At 38.9% G+C, this 18,447-nt stretch overlaps 1 protein-coding gene across 2 annotated transcripts in view; it reads left to right on the forward strand.

Moving 5' to 3' along the window:
* LOC117435113 (formin-like protein 1) overlaps positions 1-13,202 on the forward strand; it is an 81,333-nt gene extending 68,131 nt beyond the window's left edge. For both annotated transcript variants that reach the window (XM_034058062.3, XM_034058063.3), the window contains 11 exons: positions 1,232-1,353; positions 2,864-3,066; positions 3,573-3,807; positions 4,096-4,164; positions 4,783-4,863; positions 5,124-5,253; positions 8,792-8,955; positions 9,062-9,163; positions 11,222-11,326; positions 11,446-11,560; positions 13,006-13,202. In XM_034058062.3, coding sequence (XP_033913953.3) covers positions 1,232-1,353; positions 2,864-3,066; positions 3,573-3,807; positions 4,096-4,164; positions 4,783-4,863; positions 5,124-5,253; positions 8,792-8,955; positions 9,062-9,163; positions 11,222-11,326; positions 11,446-11,560; positions 13,006-13,109 — 1,430 coding nt within the window. In that variant the 3' untranslated portion in view covers positions 13,110-13,202. The remainder of the gene's footprint in view (positions 1-1,231; positions 1,354-2,863; positions 3,067-3,572; positions 3,808-4,095; positions 4,165-4,782; positions 4,864-5,123; positions 5,254-8,791; positions 8,956-9,061; positions 9,164-11,221; positions 11,327-11,445; positions 11,561-13,005) is intronic.
* The last annotated feature ends 5,245 nt before the right edge of the window (positions 13,203-18,447 follow it).

Here is an 18,447-nt window from a genome sequence, read left to right on the forward strand (position 1 = left end):
TGTATAGCTGGGATAAGTGTCCTTCCTTTCTGGTGTGTTGCATGATCTCCCCTCAAAGCCCCTTGTGCTCTGTATAGCTGGGATTCCTTTAAACATAACAGTGGTTTTTTTCTATATTTCTAATTATCTTCCATTGTCTATAGTGCATAATACTTTCTGATTGGCAGTGTTTAAATATTAAATGAGGACCAAAACTGTCTAACTTATCAAATAATAAATACAATTAGGAGACTTGCACATCCTGTCAGAGATGTGGGTTGTGTCAGTCTCCATCTTTCAATGATTTAAACGATGTCTGTATTTTTAGCCACCATCGTTTACAATATAATTGATGCCTTCTAAGACACAAACAACAACAGCTACTAGGAAGTTAAATGAAATTGAAAGCAATGTCCCAGTTGATTAATGACCACGGCAGCAGAAAACGAAAGTACTACGTGTAAATGTAAAGCAATGTTTTGGAAATTTCTTTTTAACATCAGTAAAGATATTTAGTGTGACTTTTTTTATTTGTTTTATTGTAGTAAACCCCTGGTGGCCATGCCAGTGTATCAATTTACTGTTATCTTCTTTCTAACATTTCTGCATGAACGATAAACAAATTGACTTTTTATTAGTTTAAAGCAAAAAACGACTGTGAGCTAGTGACCCTAAATGCATGCATCTAACTCTCAAGCACAGGATGAAATCATTGAATTTAATCATTGTAAATTTGAGTTTTTTGTAAAAATTGGACTTGGGCTCTAACAAGAATGAGGGTTATTAAAAATGGGGTCCCCGAGTGGCTCACCTAGTAAAAGCACAGATATGTGGTTTGCAGGGTGAGTCATGCAGTCAGGTGAGCAGAAGTTCATGTCCCTTGACCTTCAGCTCTCCTGTGCTGTGTGGGGATTTGCGGCTGTGAGGCAACGTAGTTGGACTTTCTAAATTGGGTAGAAAATCAGGGATAAAATAATTCGAAAAAAGATAAATAAGTATTGGTTTAAAAATGTTATTTATTTTCAAATTTGCGATATCTGATATTTACAAAAAACTATAAAAGGTCTCTGCCTGTCTAGAACCAAGGGTGGTCATGAGTAATAGATTGAGGAAGCTCTGTCTCTACGTCTATGTCTGGGTGCTCATGTGGTGATGCTGGCATGGATTTGTAGATTGATTCTGTTTTGTTAGTAATGGTTGGAAGTTAAGCCTGGAGTCTCATATCATATGTATATGACACCTTCATTTCCAGTGAAGTCTAAGAAGCCCATCAAGACCAAGTCCCGCATGCCGCTGTTGAACTGGGTGGCTCTGAAACCCAACCAAGTAACAGGAACCATCTTCAATGAGATTGATGATGAGCACATCTTAGGGGTAAAATAATCAGATATTATTATTATTATTATTATTATTATTATTATTATTATTATTATTATTATTATTATTATTATTATTATAGTGCATTATGTTAATATATTTCCATGTGGAAAAGGCAATACTAATAGAGCACTAAGATTTGGATGTATAGTTGTCACACTGGTCTGTTTCCAATGCTAATTGTCTTTTCAGGAAAAAAAGACGCACCACATACTGTTAATGTACCAAAACAAAAAACAACTCAAACAACTCAGACTTTTTCTAGGCTTGTGAGGAAGTGGAAGTTGATTATTGTTCATTTTAAAATTGAAATTGGTATTTCTTGCACCAATGACGATTTGGAGTAAATAGCTTTGAGAATCTGGTCCAATGTGCACCCAAATTGCGACTATAGAAAGTAGAGCTGCATGCTCCAGCCGGGAGCTGTGTCGAGCACAGAGAGTCCAAAGCCAGTAGGGAGTGTTAAAGGAGTTAACTGGCAAGGTCTCACTGCCCCGTGCCAGTCCTTGAGATTTAAACAGAAGAACTCTTATGGTTACCAAAGATCGTCTATGTTTAATGCAGTCGCTTTCTAATAGAATCATTTCCCAGAGCTGAGAAACTCAGAGAGTTTTATAACTCAAGTTATTTGTTTTTGTTTATTATACTGGAATACCGTATTTGTATTTTGTATGTTTTCATTTTACAATATACACATACAATATACATTTTTATGACCAGGTTCGTGTCTGCCAGAAGAATCAATAAATGTAATTTAAATACAGTACATTACAGGTGAGAGTAAGCAACTCCAGCCCTTGCTAAAAAGACCCCTGCCACAAGATTTTGCTCAGTACTGCATTCCCTGAGTGGAAATGCGAATGGGTTTTTTGCTTGGTTAACCATAGTGCTTCAACCAGACTAGTGCTACAATATATTTTTTAAATAATGCTTAGAAAACTGTCACTCAATCAGAACTGTGGGCAGCAGTGTGGAGTAGTGGTTAGGGCTCTGGACTTGACCGGAGGGTCGTGGGTTCAATACCAGGTGGGGGACACTGCTGCTGTACCCTTGAGCAAGGTACTTTACCTAGATTGCTCCAGTAAAAACCCAACTGTATAAATGGGTAATTGTATGTAAAAATAATGTGATATCTTGTAACAATTGTAAGTCGCCCTGGCTAAGGGCGTCTGCTAAGAAATGAGATGCTGGTGTCTGCCCATATATCTGGCAATTATATGTGTCATTAAGTTTTCTATGCATGAATTGTGAAAGGGTGAATTAGGTGATTATTGCAGTCTAGGTGATAAATCATTGTCAATCTGACCCCATCTGCTCTATTTAAATTATGATACCAGTAAAAAGATGGGCTTCAAATGAAGACAGCCATTACAGTGAATTAGGACTTCATACAGTAAAATATAGGACTTGTACTGTATCATCATCATGGATTCATCATTAATTAACGAATAATGAACTGTCGAGGTGCACTGTGCTCACTTTCTGCTTGCTGTGTCCTCATCAACAGGAGCTGAACATGGATGCGTTTGAGGAGGAGTTCAAGACAAAGGCTCAGGGCCCCTCTCTTAACATCAGCACCATCAAGGTCAAGGCTGTCCAGAAGGCACCCAGCAAAGTGACGCTCATTGAATCCAACCGGGCCAAGAACTTGGCCATAACGCTTCGCAAGGCCGGGCTCAACGTGCCAGAGATCTGCACTGCCATTGAAACGTACGCTTCCAACACATTTTAATTTTATTTTTTTTTGTCAGTAATGCTTTAAGTTAGGCACTAATTGACAGCTATCACTGGTAGTTTTTCTTTGGTACAATTAGAGCTTGTTGCTTTCTAGGCCTGGTGGATTGCTCTTTTGTAATTATTATACTGTGAAGAAAGTTTGGGGGATACAAAATAAAATCTATTGTACAAGACGTGGTCCTTAAAACAAACCATATTCAAAATATAAGTTTTAAAAAATCTATTACATATTTATAAAATTCCCAATTCAATGATTTATAGAAACTGCATGGTAAGAAGTTATTGTGGAAAAATGAGTGGTAATATACAAAAGGTAAAAAAAAAAGAAAAAGTTAGGGTTGAAATATTGCATATTAAATCTGAAGTATTTAATGAATAAATACTGAAAAATTGGAATTTCTGAAGTGGAAGAATCAGAATTTGTTGCATTGCCTCAGTGCCGTCCCCAGAGTGCTAGTGTCTCTGCGTCCGGTCCCCAGGTTCAACATGCAGTGTCTTAGCCTGGATTTCCTGGAGCTGCTGGCTCGCTTCATCCCCACGGAGTATGAGCAGAAGCTGATCAGTAAGTACGAGCGGGACAGGAAGCCCCTGGACGAGCTCTCTGAGGAGGACCAGTTCATGGTGCGGTTCAGCAAGATCCCCCGACTCTCTGAGCACATCAACATCCTCACCTTCATGGGCAACTTCAGCGACACGGTGCAGCTGCTCAAACCTGTGAGTCAGGTTCATATTTGAATTCTGCATCTTAAATATGTACAGGGCTGCCCCTTTATAGGCAGAACCAGGTATAAAGCAGAATGATTGTGGTTCTCATTTGCCCCATAATGCCACTGCACTTTCATTCTTGTTATGAGGTGGAACACAAATGGCACGGTTTCATGACTGTGGCTTCTGACTATAGCGTTATTAAGGGGCGGCCCTGCATTATCACATTCTTAACAATGCAGTTAAGTTTAAAGAATATGCAGTGCACTGTAACTTACCTTTTCCCATTCCTTTCAGCACCTCAATGCTATTATTGCTGCATCTATGTCCATCAAATCTTCTGCCAAACTAAAAAAAATCCTTGAGGTAAGCTTTAGTGCAATCCCTTTTTTTTCCAATTTCCAATTCCAGATGTCGGTGTTCGACTTGACCATGCACTTAGCAAAACTTTAAAACTGCCTGAATAGTTAGGTGTAGAATTATTCTTGAACAGGGCTCTGCAGAAACTATACCGGGGTCACCTCCTGTAGGCTGGAACGGCTTGTCTCCAGCCCTACACATTTGTCCACCTTTATCTTTTTAGTGGCACTGCTTGTTTTACAAAGTGCACATGTAATTAAATAAATAAATTCAAACATAAGCAAGCCACAGGTGATGACAGGTTCAAGTTTTGAATATTAAAAAGATGATCTGGACAAATAGTTCCACACTGGCGGAAGATGACAATATTAAAACAGGTGCAAACAGAGCATTTCACACAGAAGAAGAATAACCATGTCTAACCACTGGGGAAGACAACTGAAGGAATAAGAGAGGAGACAAGATGTCTTTCTTAAAATGTGATTGCTAGCCCTGTACAATCACCCTATAACAATTTACAATATACCCTGTATATATTTCAGCTGATATGTATTTTAGTGCTGTAAAACACAGACACTCATCCTTTTCATACACCTAACGTGAAATTATGCCTTTCCATTTCAGATTATCCTGGCTTTCGGCAACTACATGAACAGCAGCAAGAGAGGGGCAGCATATGGCTTCCGGTTACAGAGTCTCGACCTGGTAAGGAGCACAGTGAGGGGTTCTGAGTAAACAGGGATTATCTTTAACAATAGTAGCTGTGCTGTTTTAGAGCCTAGTTAGTCAGGGGCCCAATGCACCATGTTTATAAAGTTCTAGGATAGAAACATTTCAGTTGTACATACAGGAGTGGCATGTGCCATGTATAACATCTGCAAATATATAGCATTTATTACAATCTCTCTGTCCTGGTGGTTTGTCCTGAAGTACTGTAATGTTGTAATCTTGGTTTCCCCACCTAGCTGCTGGATACAAAGTCAACGGACCGCAAGCAGACGTTGTTGCACTTCATCGTGAACATCATCCAGGAGAAGTACCCAGAGCTGAGCAGCTTCCACACAGAGCTGCACTTTGTGGACAAGGCGGCAGCAGGTAAAGAGCCCCTTTCAGCTTCTCGAAGCACAGACAGAGAGCATCGGTAAAAGGCTTTCAGTTACTGCTGACAACTCAAAGCTTATAAATATGATTGTGCTGACACTGCTTTCACACAGAAGAGAAAGATGTTTGTGATAAATAACAGTGAGAGCCCCATTAAGTATTTGGAACAAGACCACCAGCCCTTTAAACCTTTAGTAATTTAGCAAACATGATATATAATCTGAAAATGTATATATAATGCTTGCATTCAGGTTGAAGGTATTAAGTGGTTCTCCCCCCCCCCTTAAAATAAAGAAGTATTAGCATATTGCAACTATTTACTACAAATGTAATTCACTTTGATCATTTGTAACAGTTCCAGTTGCAGAAGATTAATAAATGTTTACAGGAAATCTTTGTCTTTAATACTCCAAACACCTTTTTTTCTGAAAGATAATGGCTTTCTACACTTTGAAAGATGTTGTCTCTTTGTCACCAGTAAATGAAGAAGTTTTTTTATTAGAATACAATGCTAGTAAGTTAGTAAGCTAATAAAATTGTAAATATTGCCTACTAGGACAAGCACAGAATTGTGGCTTATCATTTTGTAATTTCTTTGGTTACATGACGTTAAATAAGAGATCAAAATTATGTTCATATTGTTTTTTAATTATGTCTCAATCCTACAATTCCAGGTGATGCAAAACTTTCGGCTGAAGCTGTACAGCACAGTAGTAAAATCAAATGAATAATTTAGTGTATTTTCTTTTTACTTTGGTGTATAGGCTACTGATAACACAAAACAAATCATGCTGCTGCATTACACATAATGCTTAAAAAACAACAAAAAAATATGTTAAATTGAAACTAAACAATGTTAGCGCATTTTCTTTTACCTTAACCTACTTAGTACACAAAACAGATCATGGTGCCGCATTAACACATTATGATACTATACAGTACCTTACATATACTGCACACACTTTACAGAAATAAATCATTTTTAACTGTACATAAAAACATGTGCAGCGTACGGTTGGCTACAAGTAACACATAAGAACATAAGAAGGTTTACAAACGAGAGGAGGCCATTCGGCCCATCTTGCTCGTTTGGTTGTTAGTAGCTTATTGATCCCAGAATCTCATCAAGCAGCTTCTTGAAGGATCCCAGGGTGTCGGCTTCAACAACATTACTGGGGAGTTGGTTCCAGACCCTCACAATTCTCTGTGTAAAAAAGTGCCTCCTATTTTCTGTTCTGAATGCCCCTTTATCTAATCTCCATTTGTGACCCCTGGTCCTTGTTTCTTTTTTCAGGTCAAAAAAGTCCCCTGAGTCGACATTGTCTATACCTTTTAGGATTTTGAATGATTGAATCAGATCGCCGCGTAGTCTTCTTTGTTCAAGACTGAATAGATTCAATTCTTTTAGCCTGTCTGCATACGACATGCCTTTTAAACCCGGGATAATTCTGGTTGCTCTTCTTTGCACTCTTTCTAGAGCAGCAATATCCTTTTTGTAACGAGGTGACCAGAACTGAACACAATATTCTAGGTGAGGTCTTACTAATGCATTGTAAAGTTTTAACATTACTTCCCTTGATTTAAATTCAACACTTTTCACAATATATCCGAGCATCTTGTTGGTCTTTTTTATAGCTTGCCCACATTGTCTAGATGAAGACATTTCCGAGTCAACATAAACTCCTAGGTCTTTTTCATAGATTCCTTCTTCAATTTCAGTATCTCCCATATGATATTTATAATGCACATTTTTATTGTCTGCTTGCAGTACCTTACACTTTTCTCTATTAAATGTCATTTGCCATGTGTCTGCCCAGTTCTGAATGCTGTCTAGATCATTTTGAATGACCTTTACTGCTGCAACAGTGTTTGCCACTCCTCCTATTTTTGTGTCGTCTGCAAATTTAACAAGTTTGCTCACTATACCAGAATCTAAATCATTAATGTAGATTAGGAATAGCAGAGGACCTAATACTGATCCCTGTGGTACTCCACTGGTTACCTCGCTCCATTTTGAGGTTTCTCCTCTAATCAGTACTTTCTGTTTTCTACATGTTAACCACTCCCTAATCCATGTGCATGCATTTCCTTGAATCCCTACTGCGTTCAGTTTGAGAATTAATCTTTTATGTGGGACTTTGTCAAAAGCATTCTGGAAATCTAAATAAACCATGTTGTATGCTTTGCAATTATCCATTGTCGATTTTGCATCCTCAAAATAATCAAGCAGGTTAGTTAGACACGATCTCCCTTTCCTAAAACCATGTTGACTGTCTCCCAGGATATTGTTACTATATAGGTAATTTTTATAGTTATAGTTTCCATCTAATAGAAGTCAGGCTTATTGGTCCTGGTTCGGTTTTGTCTCCCTTTTTGTGGATCGGTATTACGTTTGCAAGTTTCCAGTGTGTCGGTACAGCCCCTGTGTCAAGAGACTGTTGCATGATCTTAGTTAGCGGTTTGTAAATAACTTCTTTCATTTCTTTGAGTACTATTGGGGGGATCTCATCCGGCCCAGGGGATTTGTTTATTTTAAGAGCTCCTAGTCCCTTTAACACTTCTGCCTCTGTAATGCTAAAGTTATTTAAAACTGGATAGGAACAGGTCGACATGTGGGGCATGTTGTCCGTATTCTCCTTTATAAAAACTTGTGAAAAGTAATCATTTATTATATTTGCTATATTTTTTTTCTTCGTCTATGATTTTGCCATTTGTGTCTCTTAGACATTTAACCTCCTCTTTGAATGTTCTCTTGCTGTTACAATATTGGAAAAACATTTTGGAATTGGTTTTAGCCCCCTTAGCAATATTGATTTCTATCTCTCTCTTGGCCTTTCTAACTTCCTTTTTGACTTGTGTTTGCAGTTCCAAGTACTCTTTCTGTGTACTTTGTTTTTGGTCCCTTTTAAACGCTCTGTGAAGTGCCTTTTTTCGCTGAATATTTTTTTAAATTGATCTATTAAACCATTTTGTTTTTATCGCTGCATTAGAGTGGTCGTTTTGAAAAAAGCTTTGAAACAGACTTTAAAGTTATACGTGTAAAAAGTTGTCAGGGTTTTAACAATGAAAATAAAAAAAAAGTTCCAGGTATGTTATTTAAACAGTTGTAGCAACACGTGGGGACGTTTAACTCTATTTTTTGGAACCCCACTACTCTTTATATCCCTACCTCATTCTCTCTCCCATTCACTCGTATTGTCTTTATCCCCATCCCTTATATTTTCCATCTCTTCCATTTTCTTCTCTCCTCTATACTGTACCTCCCCCAATCCTAAAGCCCCTGTTACCTCTCATTCTCTAATGTCTTATATTTCCCTCTACCTTTCTCCTCTTTTCCTCCCTCACTCTTAAAGCTTGTTACTTCTCATTCTCTTCTTGGTTTGTATTCCCCCCCCCTCCTGTGTACACGTCACTCTTTCCACGTGGTTCTGTCTCCCCGCAGTGTCCCCGTATAGTGTAGTGCAGGACGTTCGCTCCCTGCAGCGTGGGATAGTACACCTCACTCTCTCCATGTGGTTCTGTCTCCCCGCAGTGTCCCTGGATAGTGTAATGCAGGATGTTCGCTCCCTGCAGCGTGGGATGGAGTTAACCCGGAAGGAGTTCATGGTACAGGATGACAATGTTGTGCTGAAGGAGTTCTTGAAGAAAAACAGCAAGGTCCTGGACACACTGCAGGCAGACAGCAAAACTGGCCAGGTGGGGATCCCTGTACTTAATACTGTGGGACACATTCTGCAGGGTTTTACAATAGTGACCACCCCCACCCCCTCCATTTAATTGATATTATTTTTCTTCCCTGCAGGAGGCATACGAGTCTTTAGTGGAATATTTTGGGGAGAATCCCAAAACAACTCCGCCCTCAGTTTTTTTCCCTGTGATTGTACGATTCATTAAGGCTTACAAGGTAAGAGAGAAAAAACACAATGTACTTTTCACTGTCACATTGCTGCAAGGACACATCTGGACTTAAAGGGGAATTTCCCCCCAAAATATAAGGGCATCATGCTATAAGGGAGTGTTTCCTGGTTAGCCCTCTTAAAATTGGATGTTTTCCATGTCAGTAGTGTTTGAAGTTAGTAACAGCTCAGAAATAATAACTTTTTTTTTTTTTTCAAGCGCACAATGCAAGCTTTATAACAATATATATATATATATTTTTTTTTTTTTGCATTTTCCATGTAGCATACCTAGTACAATGCATGCTACGCGTAAATCACCGTGACCTACATACGCCATCAGGATATACAAATTGTAATTTGACATCATCTGTTTATAATATCTACTACCACCTGCGCTACTTCTTCAATTGGTATCTACGATGGTACCATTAATAACTCCGGCAGTAGAGGTCCCAATCTGGAAACATTCTATCCAAAGTTTATACAATTTGGAGCTATATATATATATATATATATATATATATATATATATATATATATATATATATATATATATATATATGTATATATATGTATGTATGTATGTAATATATATATATATATATATATATATATATACACACACACACACACTAAAATTCACATTACAGCGTGCCACTGGGGATGCTTTGTTTTGTTAAAAAAAAACAAAAAAAACCCACAATATTTGGTTGAAATAAAAATTGAGATAAAAACATTTGACTTACTATAAATGTAGCAGGACCAGTGACTGTGCACACCGTAATCGAGCGACTAAACCACTATGCAAAAGAGCCAGGCTTGTCTGCATTTGTGGCTCTAGAGCTTTTAACCGCATCTCAGTATAACAATTACCAAAACCAAACTACTGGAAGATGGGAGTTTGCTTCTACAGGGTTCTTACTCTTAAATATAACTCCTGTGGAGTAGAAAAATGTCCCAACAAGGTGTTAGGAAGGAGGTGTACATTTTCTTAGACTAAGGCATTGGATAACAAGCGATTACCAGAATACAGCCCAGTAACGATAACCAAACAATAGCAATGGTGACATTTCTTCCCTTTTTTCAACCAGAACTTCAGCCTTTAATTACAGTAGGTATTCAATCTCTCTGTGGAAGGGTGGTGGGCAATTCACTGACACACACGGGAGACAGAAGTTTCATTTGAAAACACCACACTGGTGCCCAGTTTTATTATTTTTGACGTTTTCTTTTAGCCCGCACTGTTGTCCGTGGCCTGAGTACCAGCAATGGTATACAGGACCACAGGAATAACAATACTGGTAAACAGTAAAACAAACTGGCGCACTCACAGGTGCTCAAAATAATAATGAAAAGGCAAAATGAAAATAAAACACAGTAATAAAACTACAAAATAAAGGTGCTGCTTACGCAGTGCCCCCACTGCCGCTAAGCCGGTCAGCTCAGGATCTCGGTCCTACGTTGTTATGCATTACACACTGGGGTGGCCAAGGTTCACCTATCACTACACACATCCCCTCGGGTACGTAACAATAGATTTTAATGAAATTATTTATTTATTGCTGGCTGTCTTCCTCAGCTGTGCTTGCCTGTTTTGGTCGCTCGCTCCAACCACTGGCCTTCTCAGCCAGTGTCTCTGTGTGTTTCCAATCATGACCACCCAAATGCACAACCAAGCGCAGTTCTTATGGGCCGAGCAATCTCCCAAGGCCCGTCTCTCAGAGAGAGGGAAAGCCAACACACCCTCTTCCCCACCTCTCCGTGTCATCGCAATGACTGACAGGCGGATCTTATGAGACTGCTGCCCTCTTCCTGCAGTACCACGCATGTGCCAGATAGTCAGCACAGATCTCCCCCCGTTACACACATGTATCTTAGTATCACTCACTAATGACTACTTATGATTACAATATTAGGATAGTGACACCTAGTGAAGAAATAATATAATATTGACTCTCCCTATTACACTACCATCAAAATGACCCCCTATATATTATTTTGAACATTTAGTTTACCAGTTTACCGGAGAGTTATATTGTGACTTTTCTTTGTGATTTCCCCAGCAAGCAGAACAGGATATCGAGCTGCGAAAGAAGCAGGAAGCCCTGCCCAGTGAAGGAGGCGAGGTTCCCCCCACCGCTGACAAGAAGGAAGAGTCCACACAGAAGGTACGCACTGCAGTGTCTGATTTTCTGAGAGTGACTAAATGAAGTGTAGTTGCCACTCATAGCTCACAGTAGAAACAAGCCTGACACACCTGACCTGTCCTGTCTCATGCCTGTTGCAGCCTCCCAAGGTGAAGCTCCAGCAGATGGACCTGATTGCAGAGCTCAAGAAGCGGCAGGTGAAGGAGCCCCTGATGAGAGAGGGGAAGGACGGGGCCATCGAGGACATCATCACTGGTAAGGGTCTATCGAAGGGCTGGGTGCAGGGGAGCTCAGTTTCATTGGCAGGAGTGCTAAACTTTATTAGGTTGGTTCACGGGGCAGAATACCTGCACACCATAGGAAGAAACACGTGCAGTGGGTAAATGACAGATTGAGAACTGTATTGCTTCAGCTCCCCATTTCCCCTGCATCACACTAAGGGCCTGGTTTTCAGAGCTTAGTACCTGATAATGCTCTGGAATTAAAAATAGCAAAATCACATTTTTATATTTTTCATTAAAAAAAAAAAATATATATATATATTGAGATTTACGCCAAAAATAGGCCCCCTGCCTATTTTAGAAGTGACTCTGCCAATTCTGTTGTCATTTTCTTACTGTGAACTGCTTGATTGTATAAGGGTTCTGTGTTTATTGTTTCTCACTTTTCTCTCCCTCTCTCACACATTCTTCTTTTCTTATCACTTCCTCCCTTTGACCCATTTTTCTATTTGCCATTTTCCTTCACTCCTCCTTCATCTCCCCCTCTGCCTGTCTCCGTCATGCTTTTTGGATTCCCCTATTTCCTTCACATTTAATTTGATCTCCCATTATCTCAGCTCTTTATATCATTACCGTGTACGTTCCTTGTTTCCTGTCCCTTCCCTCACTCTCTTGCTGTTGCTCACTGTCCTGATTTCGCTCAGCTTTAAAGACGGTCCCCTTCACGGCACGTACTGGCAAGCGCTCTTCACGCCTCTTGTGTGACGCTCCCTTCAGTGACGTAGCACGGCCAGTGCCTTTCTCTAGGTAACATTCAGGAGGGGTTTCATCTCTCTCCAGCTGACGTCACTTTATCTTTTAATAATTTTGTTTTTCTCAATTGGTTCCATTTACCATCTGTTTATTTTATGGAGAAGTAATTATATTTTGCCTTGTTAAAGAAGAAAATTAAAATGCAGAATATAAGAGTTACCAGTTTCAACATTTTAAAATGAAAAATGGAAATTAAAAGTGACTGCTTGTCAATATGTGGTGAACACCTTTCAGTTTCATTAGTAATTTATGTCACAGTTAAGATGCTGCATTTCTTGTGAATTCATAATAAAAGCCTCTTGACCCCATTTCAATACGGGCAACTTTTGGGTATACTCATTAATTCCATATCATTTCAAACAGTTTTTTTTATGTATTCATTAATACCATTACCAGAACATTCAGCATTATTTTATATTATTTATACTCTCTACAAGCCCAAGGATTTTTTGAAAATAGGCTTAACCCTAATTGCACCTGTAAATGGGGTAAAAATGATCATAAAACACAATTACTCATATTTAAAAACAAAAAACTAAACAAGAACAAACCTCTACTGGTACTTCATCACAGCCCTATTAATTTGGACCCTTTCACCAAAACAAAATGAATCGCAAATCTTCAATTGCCATCGTTTGTGTTAATTAGTTTAAATCTCGTTTGCAGATTTGAGGAATCAACCATACAGGCGCGCTGATGCAGGCCGTCGCAGTGTGAAAAAGCCATTGAACGGACAGCAGCTTCAAGTCTCTTCAGATATCTCCTTATAACTGCACCCCAGTGCAGACTGGGAGACATGGCCATCCCACCAGACCCAGCTCTTACCCCGAGAGACAGAGAGAGAGAGAGAGAGACAGAGAGAGTTACCACTAGCAACACCAATCCAGCATAGCAGAGGCAGAGCGAAAATGTGTATGAATAGAATGGGCTGAAAATGCATTGTTGAAACAATGACATACACACACATCTTTTACATGTGCAATATCCATTGAGTGCTCCAGTCTTTTAGCGAGAACATTTTTTTATTAGAACTATATATAAAAGATGTACTTCCACGGGTTAATAGAGGTTTCCATTGGACACAAACACACACAATGTCTACACCCTGCATTCGACTATAACCCAAGGCATGCAGATGCTATAAGATTCTAATGCAGGGGTTGATTTACTTAACTGCAAAATACTAAAACATAGGATTCTCTTCTTAGGCATGCCTGTTCATCAGGACTCACCTAGTCTTTTCCGATTAAAGGTCCATACTTCAAATCAGGCAACTATAAAGGCTCAGTGTCAATGATGATCAAAAAGCATGTGTGAGCAATCCCACAGTTTCATACAGATTGATTATTTTTATTCTGCTCCTCAGATACACACCTAAATATCAATATTGTTTTCTCCAATTGCTGCAGAAGTTGAGGGAGAGACAGAGACATGAACAGAGGGGCTCGAGGGCTTCAGCTCTCTCCCTCACAAATAACATCCGATGGTAGAATTGTCTCTTAGTTAAGTAGGTTAAGGATATGATGTTGTCCATTCATGGTAGATGAGACACAAGCTGTTGAATTTATCATTTTAACCTTTCAGGTTGACACAGATTCAGGGATCACATGGATCAGTTTAGCAGTCTCTTTGAATCATTAGATTTTTCTCTTGTATTGTACAGTTTCATTTTTCTTGTATAGGTTTTTTTCACTATATTGTGTAGTTTCATTCCATCTTAAATTGGCACTTTCCAATTAATTTAGAGTTTGCTGGTGGCAATGTGTGTCTGTTGCAGGAGTAGATGCCTTAGTTTGTGGCAAAGTATTATTAGTTTTCACTCTCAAAGCATGTTTTACAAATCAGTATTGTGCTTTTACTAATTATTGGTATATTACTGTTTTTTTTATTCAAATATACCAATGTTTAGAAAGCTTGTATAGATTTGCATGACCACTTGCAAATTGCTAAACTAATTTTAAAAACCTGTATTTCCGTTGAAAGGGATCCTGTGAGAATAATGCACCTTTTCATTTACACAGCCATCCACTGCTGCAGAAAGAACTAGGAGACTAAAGAAAGAACTAAAAAGAGATTCACTGCTTGAGCCTTATCTAGGACTAGCCACGTTTTAGCATACTGTGCACAGTAGAAGGTTTGTTACCTTTGCTGTACAGATAGATGTACAGGTAGTTGTAAACAAATCAGGGAAAGCATATGCATTGTCGATATACTTCACATACTTCACAATTATAAATAAATGAGCTGCAATAAACTCCCTCCAACAATAAAAGATTGCATACCCTAGGCTATTACACTAGCATTCTGAATATTGGCCACTAATGAGGATGTTCACTAGAAGGAAGAGTTATTATTAGTTTATTTAGCAGACGCCTTTATCCAAGGCGACTTACAGAGACTAGGGTGTGTGAACAATGCATCAGCTGCAGAGTCACTTACAATTACGTCGCACCTGAAAGACGGAGCACAAGGAGGTTAAGTGACTTGCTCAGGGTCACACAATGTCAGTGGCTGAGGTGGGATTTGAACCGGGGACCTCCTGATTAAAAGCCCTTTTCTTTAACCACTGGACCACACAGCCTCCTAGTTCTGCTTCTAAAGCCTTGGTTATCATTCCTTGTTCCTGCAATTGAATACCGCCTCAAGACAGAAGACAGCGATGCAACTGCAATACTAAATATGTTCTCATTTAATTGCATACGGCAGCCAAGTTAAAAAACATTTTCTTAAACCGAGTTAAAAATATCACTGTATAAAAGTCTTCCAAACAAAAAATATGAACAGCATAACGTTTTAGAATAGATATCTTTAATCAATTTAGTTTAAAACATGTTTTTTTATTATTATTATTATTGTTATAATTGTTCTCATCTGAAGGTATTTAAGTAGGGCACCCCTTGACTTTTTAGGCTCTGTCCACTCCACCATTATGAGTCATAAAACCAGACTAATCCCAGGACTTAAAGGACTGAGCGATGAAGAAAGGCTGAATAACTTAATCTATTTAGCCTGGAACAAAGAACCAGGGAGGACATGACTGAAGTCTTTAAAATCTAAAAAGCAGTTGACATAGTTAACCCAAACCAATACTTTAAGCACAGTACAGAAACCAGGACCAGAGGACACTGTTAGAAATTAAGCAGAGATAGACTTAGGACAGAGGGAAGGAGACACTTTTTCACACAGAGTGTGGTGAGGATATGGAATGGGCTACCTAGTAATGCTGAGGCAGAAACATCTGGATCCTTTAAGACCCAACTTGGTAAAGTTCAGAGGTCAACCAGCTACTAGGAGTGGGACAAGTTTAGATGGGCCAAATGGTTTCCTCTCATTTGTAAACTTTTGTATGTTCTTAATACATTTTATTCATGTTTATTTCCCAATGTTTAAAATCTGAACTTGTATATAATTTGTGGTTGTTAACTTATGATACAGTACAGTTCCTTTTAATAGCTATTTTCCCAATAAACATTTGATCTATAAAGTAGAAATAATGATGCAAGTAGAAAACTTTTAAAAAATAGAAATGACATGTTCTATAAAAATACGCTTTGAAATATGTTTCTGCAGCAGGGTTATGACATCAGAAAAGCAGGTAGCTTCTAAAACTGACTGACTCTTAGCACCGACAGCAGCATGTAACACCCTATTACTGCAGTGATTCTAAAGAGTCTAAGACTAAAATGAAGTATAATATTTAGAAACCAAGGAATTGTAGTTTAAACAGTAATGATGGAAGGATAAAATAACTTTAAAATACCCTAAGCATCAATTTCAGTACTACTGTATTCACTGTACCCTAGGCTGTTACTGGGAATTTTACTATGTTTCAACATTAGTCTGCCCATAATATATGAGACTCTATTCCCTTACTGCATAAATATACTGCACATGTTGTAAAAAAAGTAAGTAAACTGTACTGTATATATAATTTGCAGATTATCTGATAGGCTACCTGCATATATCAAACTTCACAATGATTTTGCAGTGTCGGCTGGTCATCATTTTTATTGGTCTACATGCATTTCCAGGATCCTGTAATGCTCTTCATTACAAGTAATTTGGTGTGCTGAGAATGTTAAAACTGAAGATTAACTCATCCCCAGTGGCTATTGCCTACCAGCTAAAGGAACTGAATTGCATTGTTATTACTGATTTTACTTATTTTGAGAGTTTAACTTGTTTGATGGGTTGTGTTTAATTTTACTAATAAAAATATGAATTTTGATACAAGAGATGCCTGCTTGCATGTATTTCAGCCAAATATTTTTCATTCTTTAAGCTGTCTGCCTCTCTCTGCAGTGCCTCTGTTAGAAATTATTCGGGATTTGTGAATACATTTATACTTTTACAGTAAATTGTTCTGTACATTCAAATTGAGAAATACAGAGGATAATACAATCTACTTTTTAAGCACATCTAGCAATAGCAGCTGCACCCAAATTCATTCATCAGCCATTAACTACAGTATGTATAGGTATGTCTTTACAGTATTGTAAACGTATATTGCATATTGCCCGAGACTGCACCGCCTAGGGCTACCGAGCCTGCAACGCCAGGGGAACCAGTTCGCCATCGCCCGGGGATGCCTGCTTGTCACAATATGGCTCTAAGCCAAGCTGGACCAGGGGCAGCGATAAGGATTTTCTTTATTATCTTAATATAAAGAAAACAAATGGGGAAAATAAAACAATTCTAAACTTATTTACAAAAACAGTCAAATAAAAGACTGTACAGCTGTACCACATACAACTGTGGCTCTCGTGCGCTCACGCAGCCTTTATTTTTAAGCACCCAAACAAAAAACAACAACTATCCTTAAATGGGATATCTTTGCTATATCATATTTTTAAAACCCCCTTTTTTTCCCCCTTCAGCAGAACTAATTGAACTTTAGTAAGTCGGAATAATCAGTAAAATGTAAAGAAAGTAAAGAAATTCCTAAATATAGTTACAAAATATAGTGATACAAGATACAGCTGTACCATTGGTCTATTACTTTTTGAACACCATTTGTTTGGCTAACTGAGTTAATTAATAATAACTGTCTTTCGTTGTGTGTGAGGTCAGTAGCACGGCTTGGCTCCATGGATAGTTTCAAACACACATTTTTTTATACTATATTATTGTCGCTCACCCAAACGGAAATATATGTTAGTTGGCTAATTTCGAATCAACATTGGTGGAGTTTTGTCACAAAGACGGCCGGAGTGGGTGGTGTCAGACCAGAAGCAGGAAGTAAATAAACAGAGAGATGTGGTTTGTTTAAGCTGAGCGCGTGATCGCGCTCAGCATTTAATAATTAACAGCACAGAAAATAAAAGGTTGGAACAGACAAAAACACTGGGACACGGCACTACACGCCAAAATAAAAAGACAAACAAAACGGACTACACAGACAAACAAACACGGTGAGCAGATACTCTAACTATTATTATTATTATTACTATTCTCTTTACCTCCGACTCCAATCCCGTTCTCCACTCACCGAACACCTAACTACGAGTGCATGCTACGTGTCTCTATATATACTATTGTGCTGGGATTCAATTACTAATTAATTATTCACTTGAATCCCAGCACGTGAATTAATTCCTTGCAACCCCGTGCTCACATATTACATTTAACCAGCACGTGAAGTGATTTGTGCTCTCCTCGTGCCTAAATACAAATCTACACTTTTTAAATATACGTGAAACACAGACCCGTTTATATCCCGTGTACCAATGACTATACACCAACATTAACATACGCACGCAACATACATACACAGAACACACAAATGCACACAGGGGCGGGGCACTTTGCCACATATACCCCCCCTTGTGCGCAGCACACATGGCCTCAACGGCCACCTCCCCCCTTAAAAATCCAGCAGTCCAGGACAAAGTCTCGGGCTGGGAAGGGAGGCTTCAGTAGGCCCATGGCTGGCAATGCTGTCAGCTCCCCTGCCGGTAGTGGCACGGCTGACAGCATGCTGGTCCCGTCCTGCAGCGAAAAAGCTGCGGGGGCAGGTGGTCCCCCGACCTCCCCCTCCTTCGTAGCCGGCAGCTCCCTCCTGTGGGGCTCCGGCCACAAGAACTCCTGCAGCGAAACTGCTGCTGGGGA

Source organism: Acipenser ruthenus, chromosome 28 (assembly GCF_902713425.1).
Source record: "Acipenser ruthenus chromosome 28, fAciRut3.2 maternal haplotype, whole genome shotgun sequence".
Lineage (NCBI taxonomy): Eukaryota > Metazoa > Chordata > Actinopteri > Acipenseriformes > Acipenseridae > Acipenser > Acipenser ruthenus.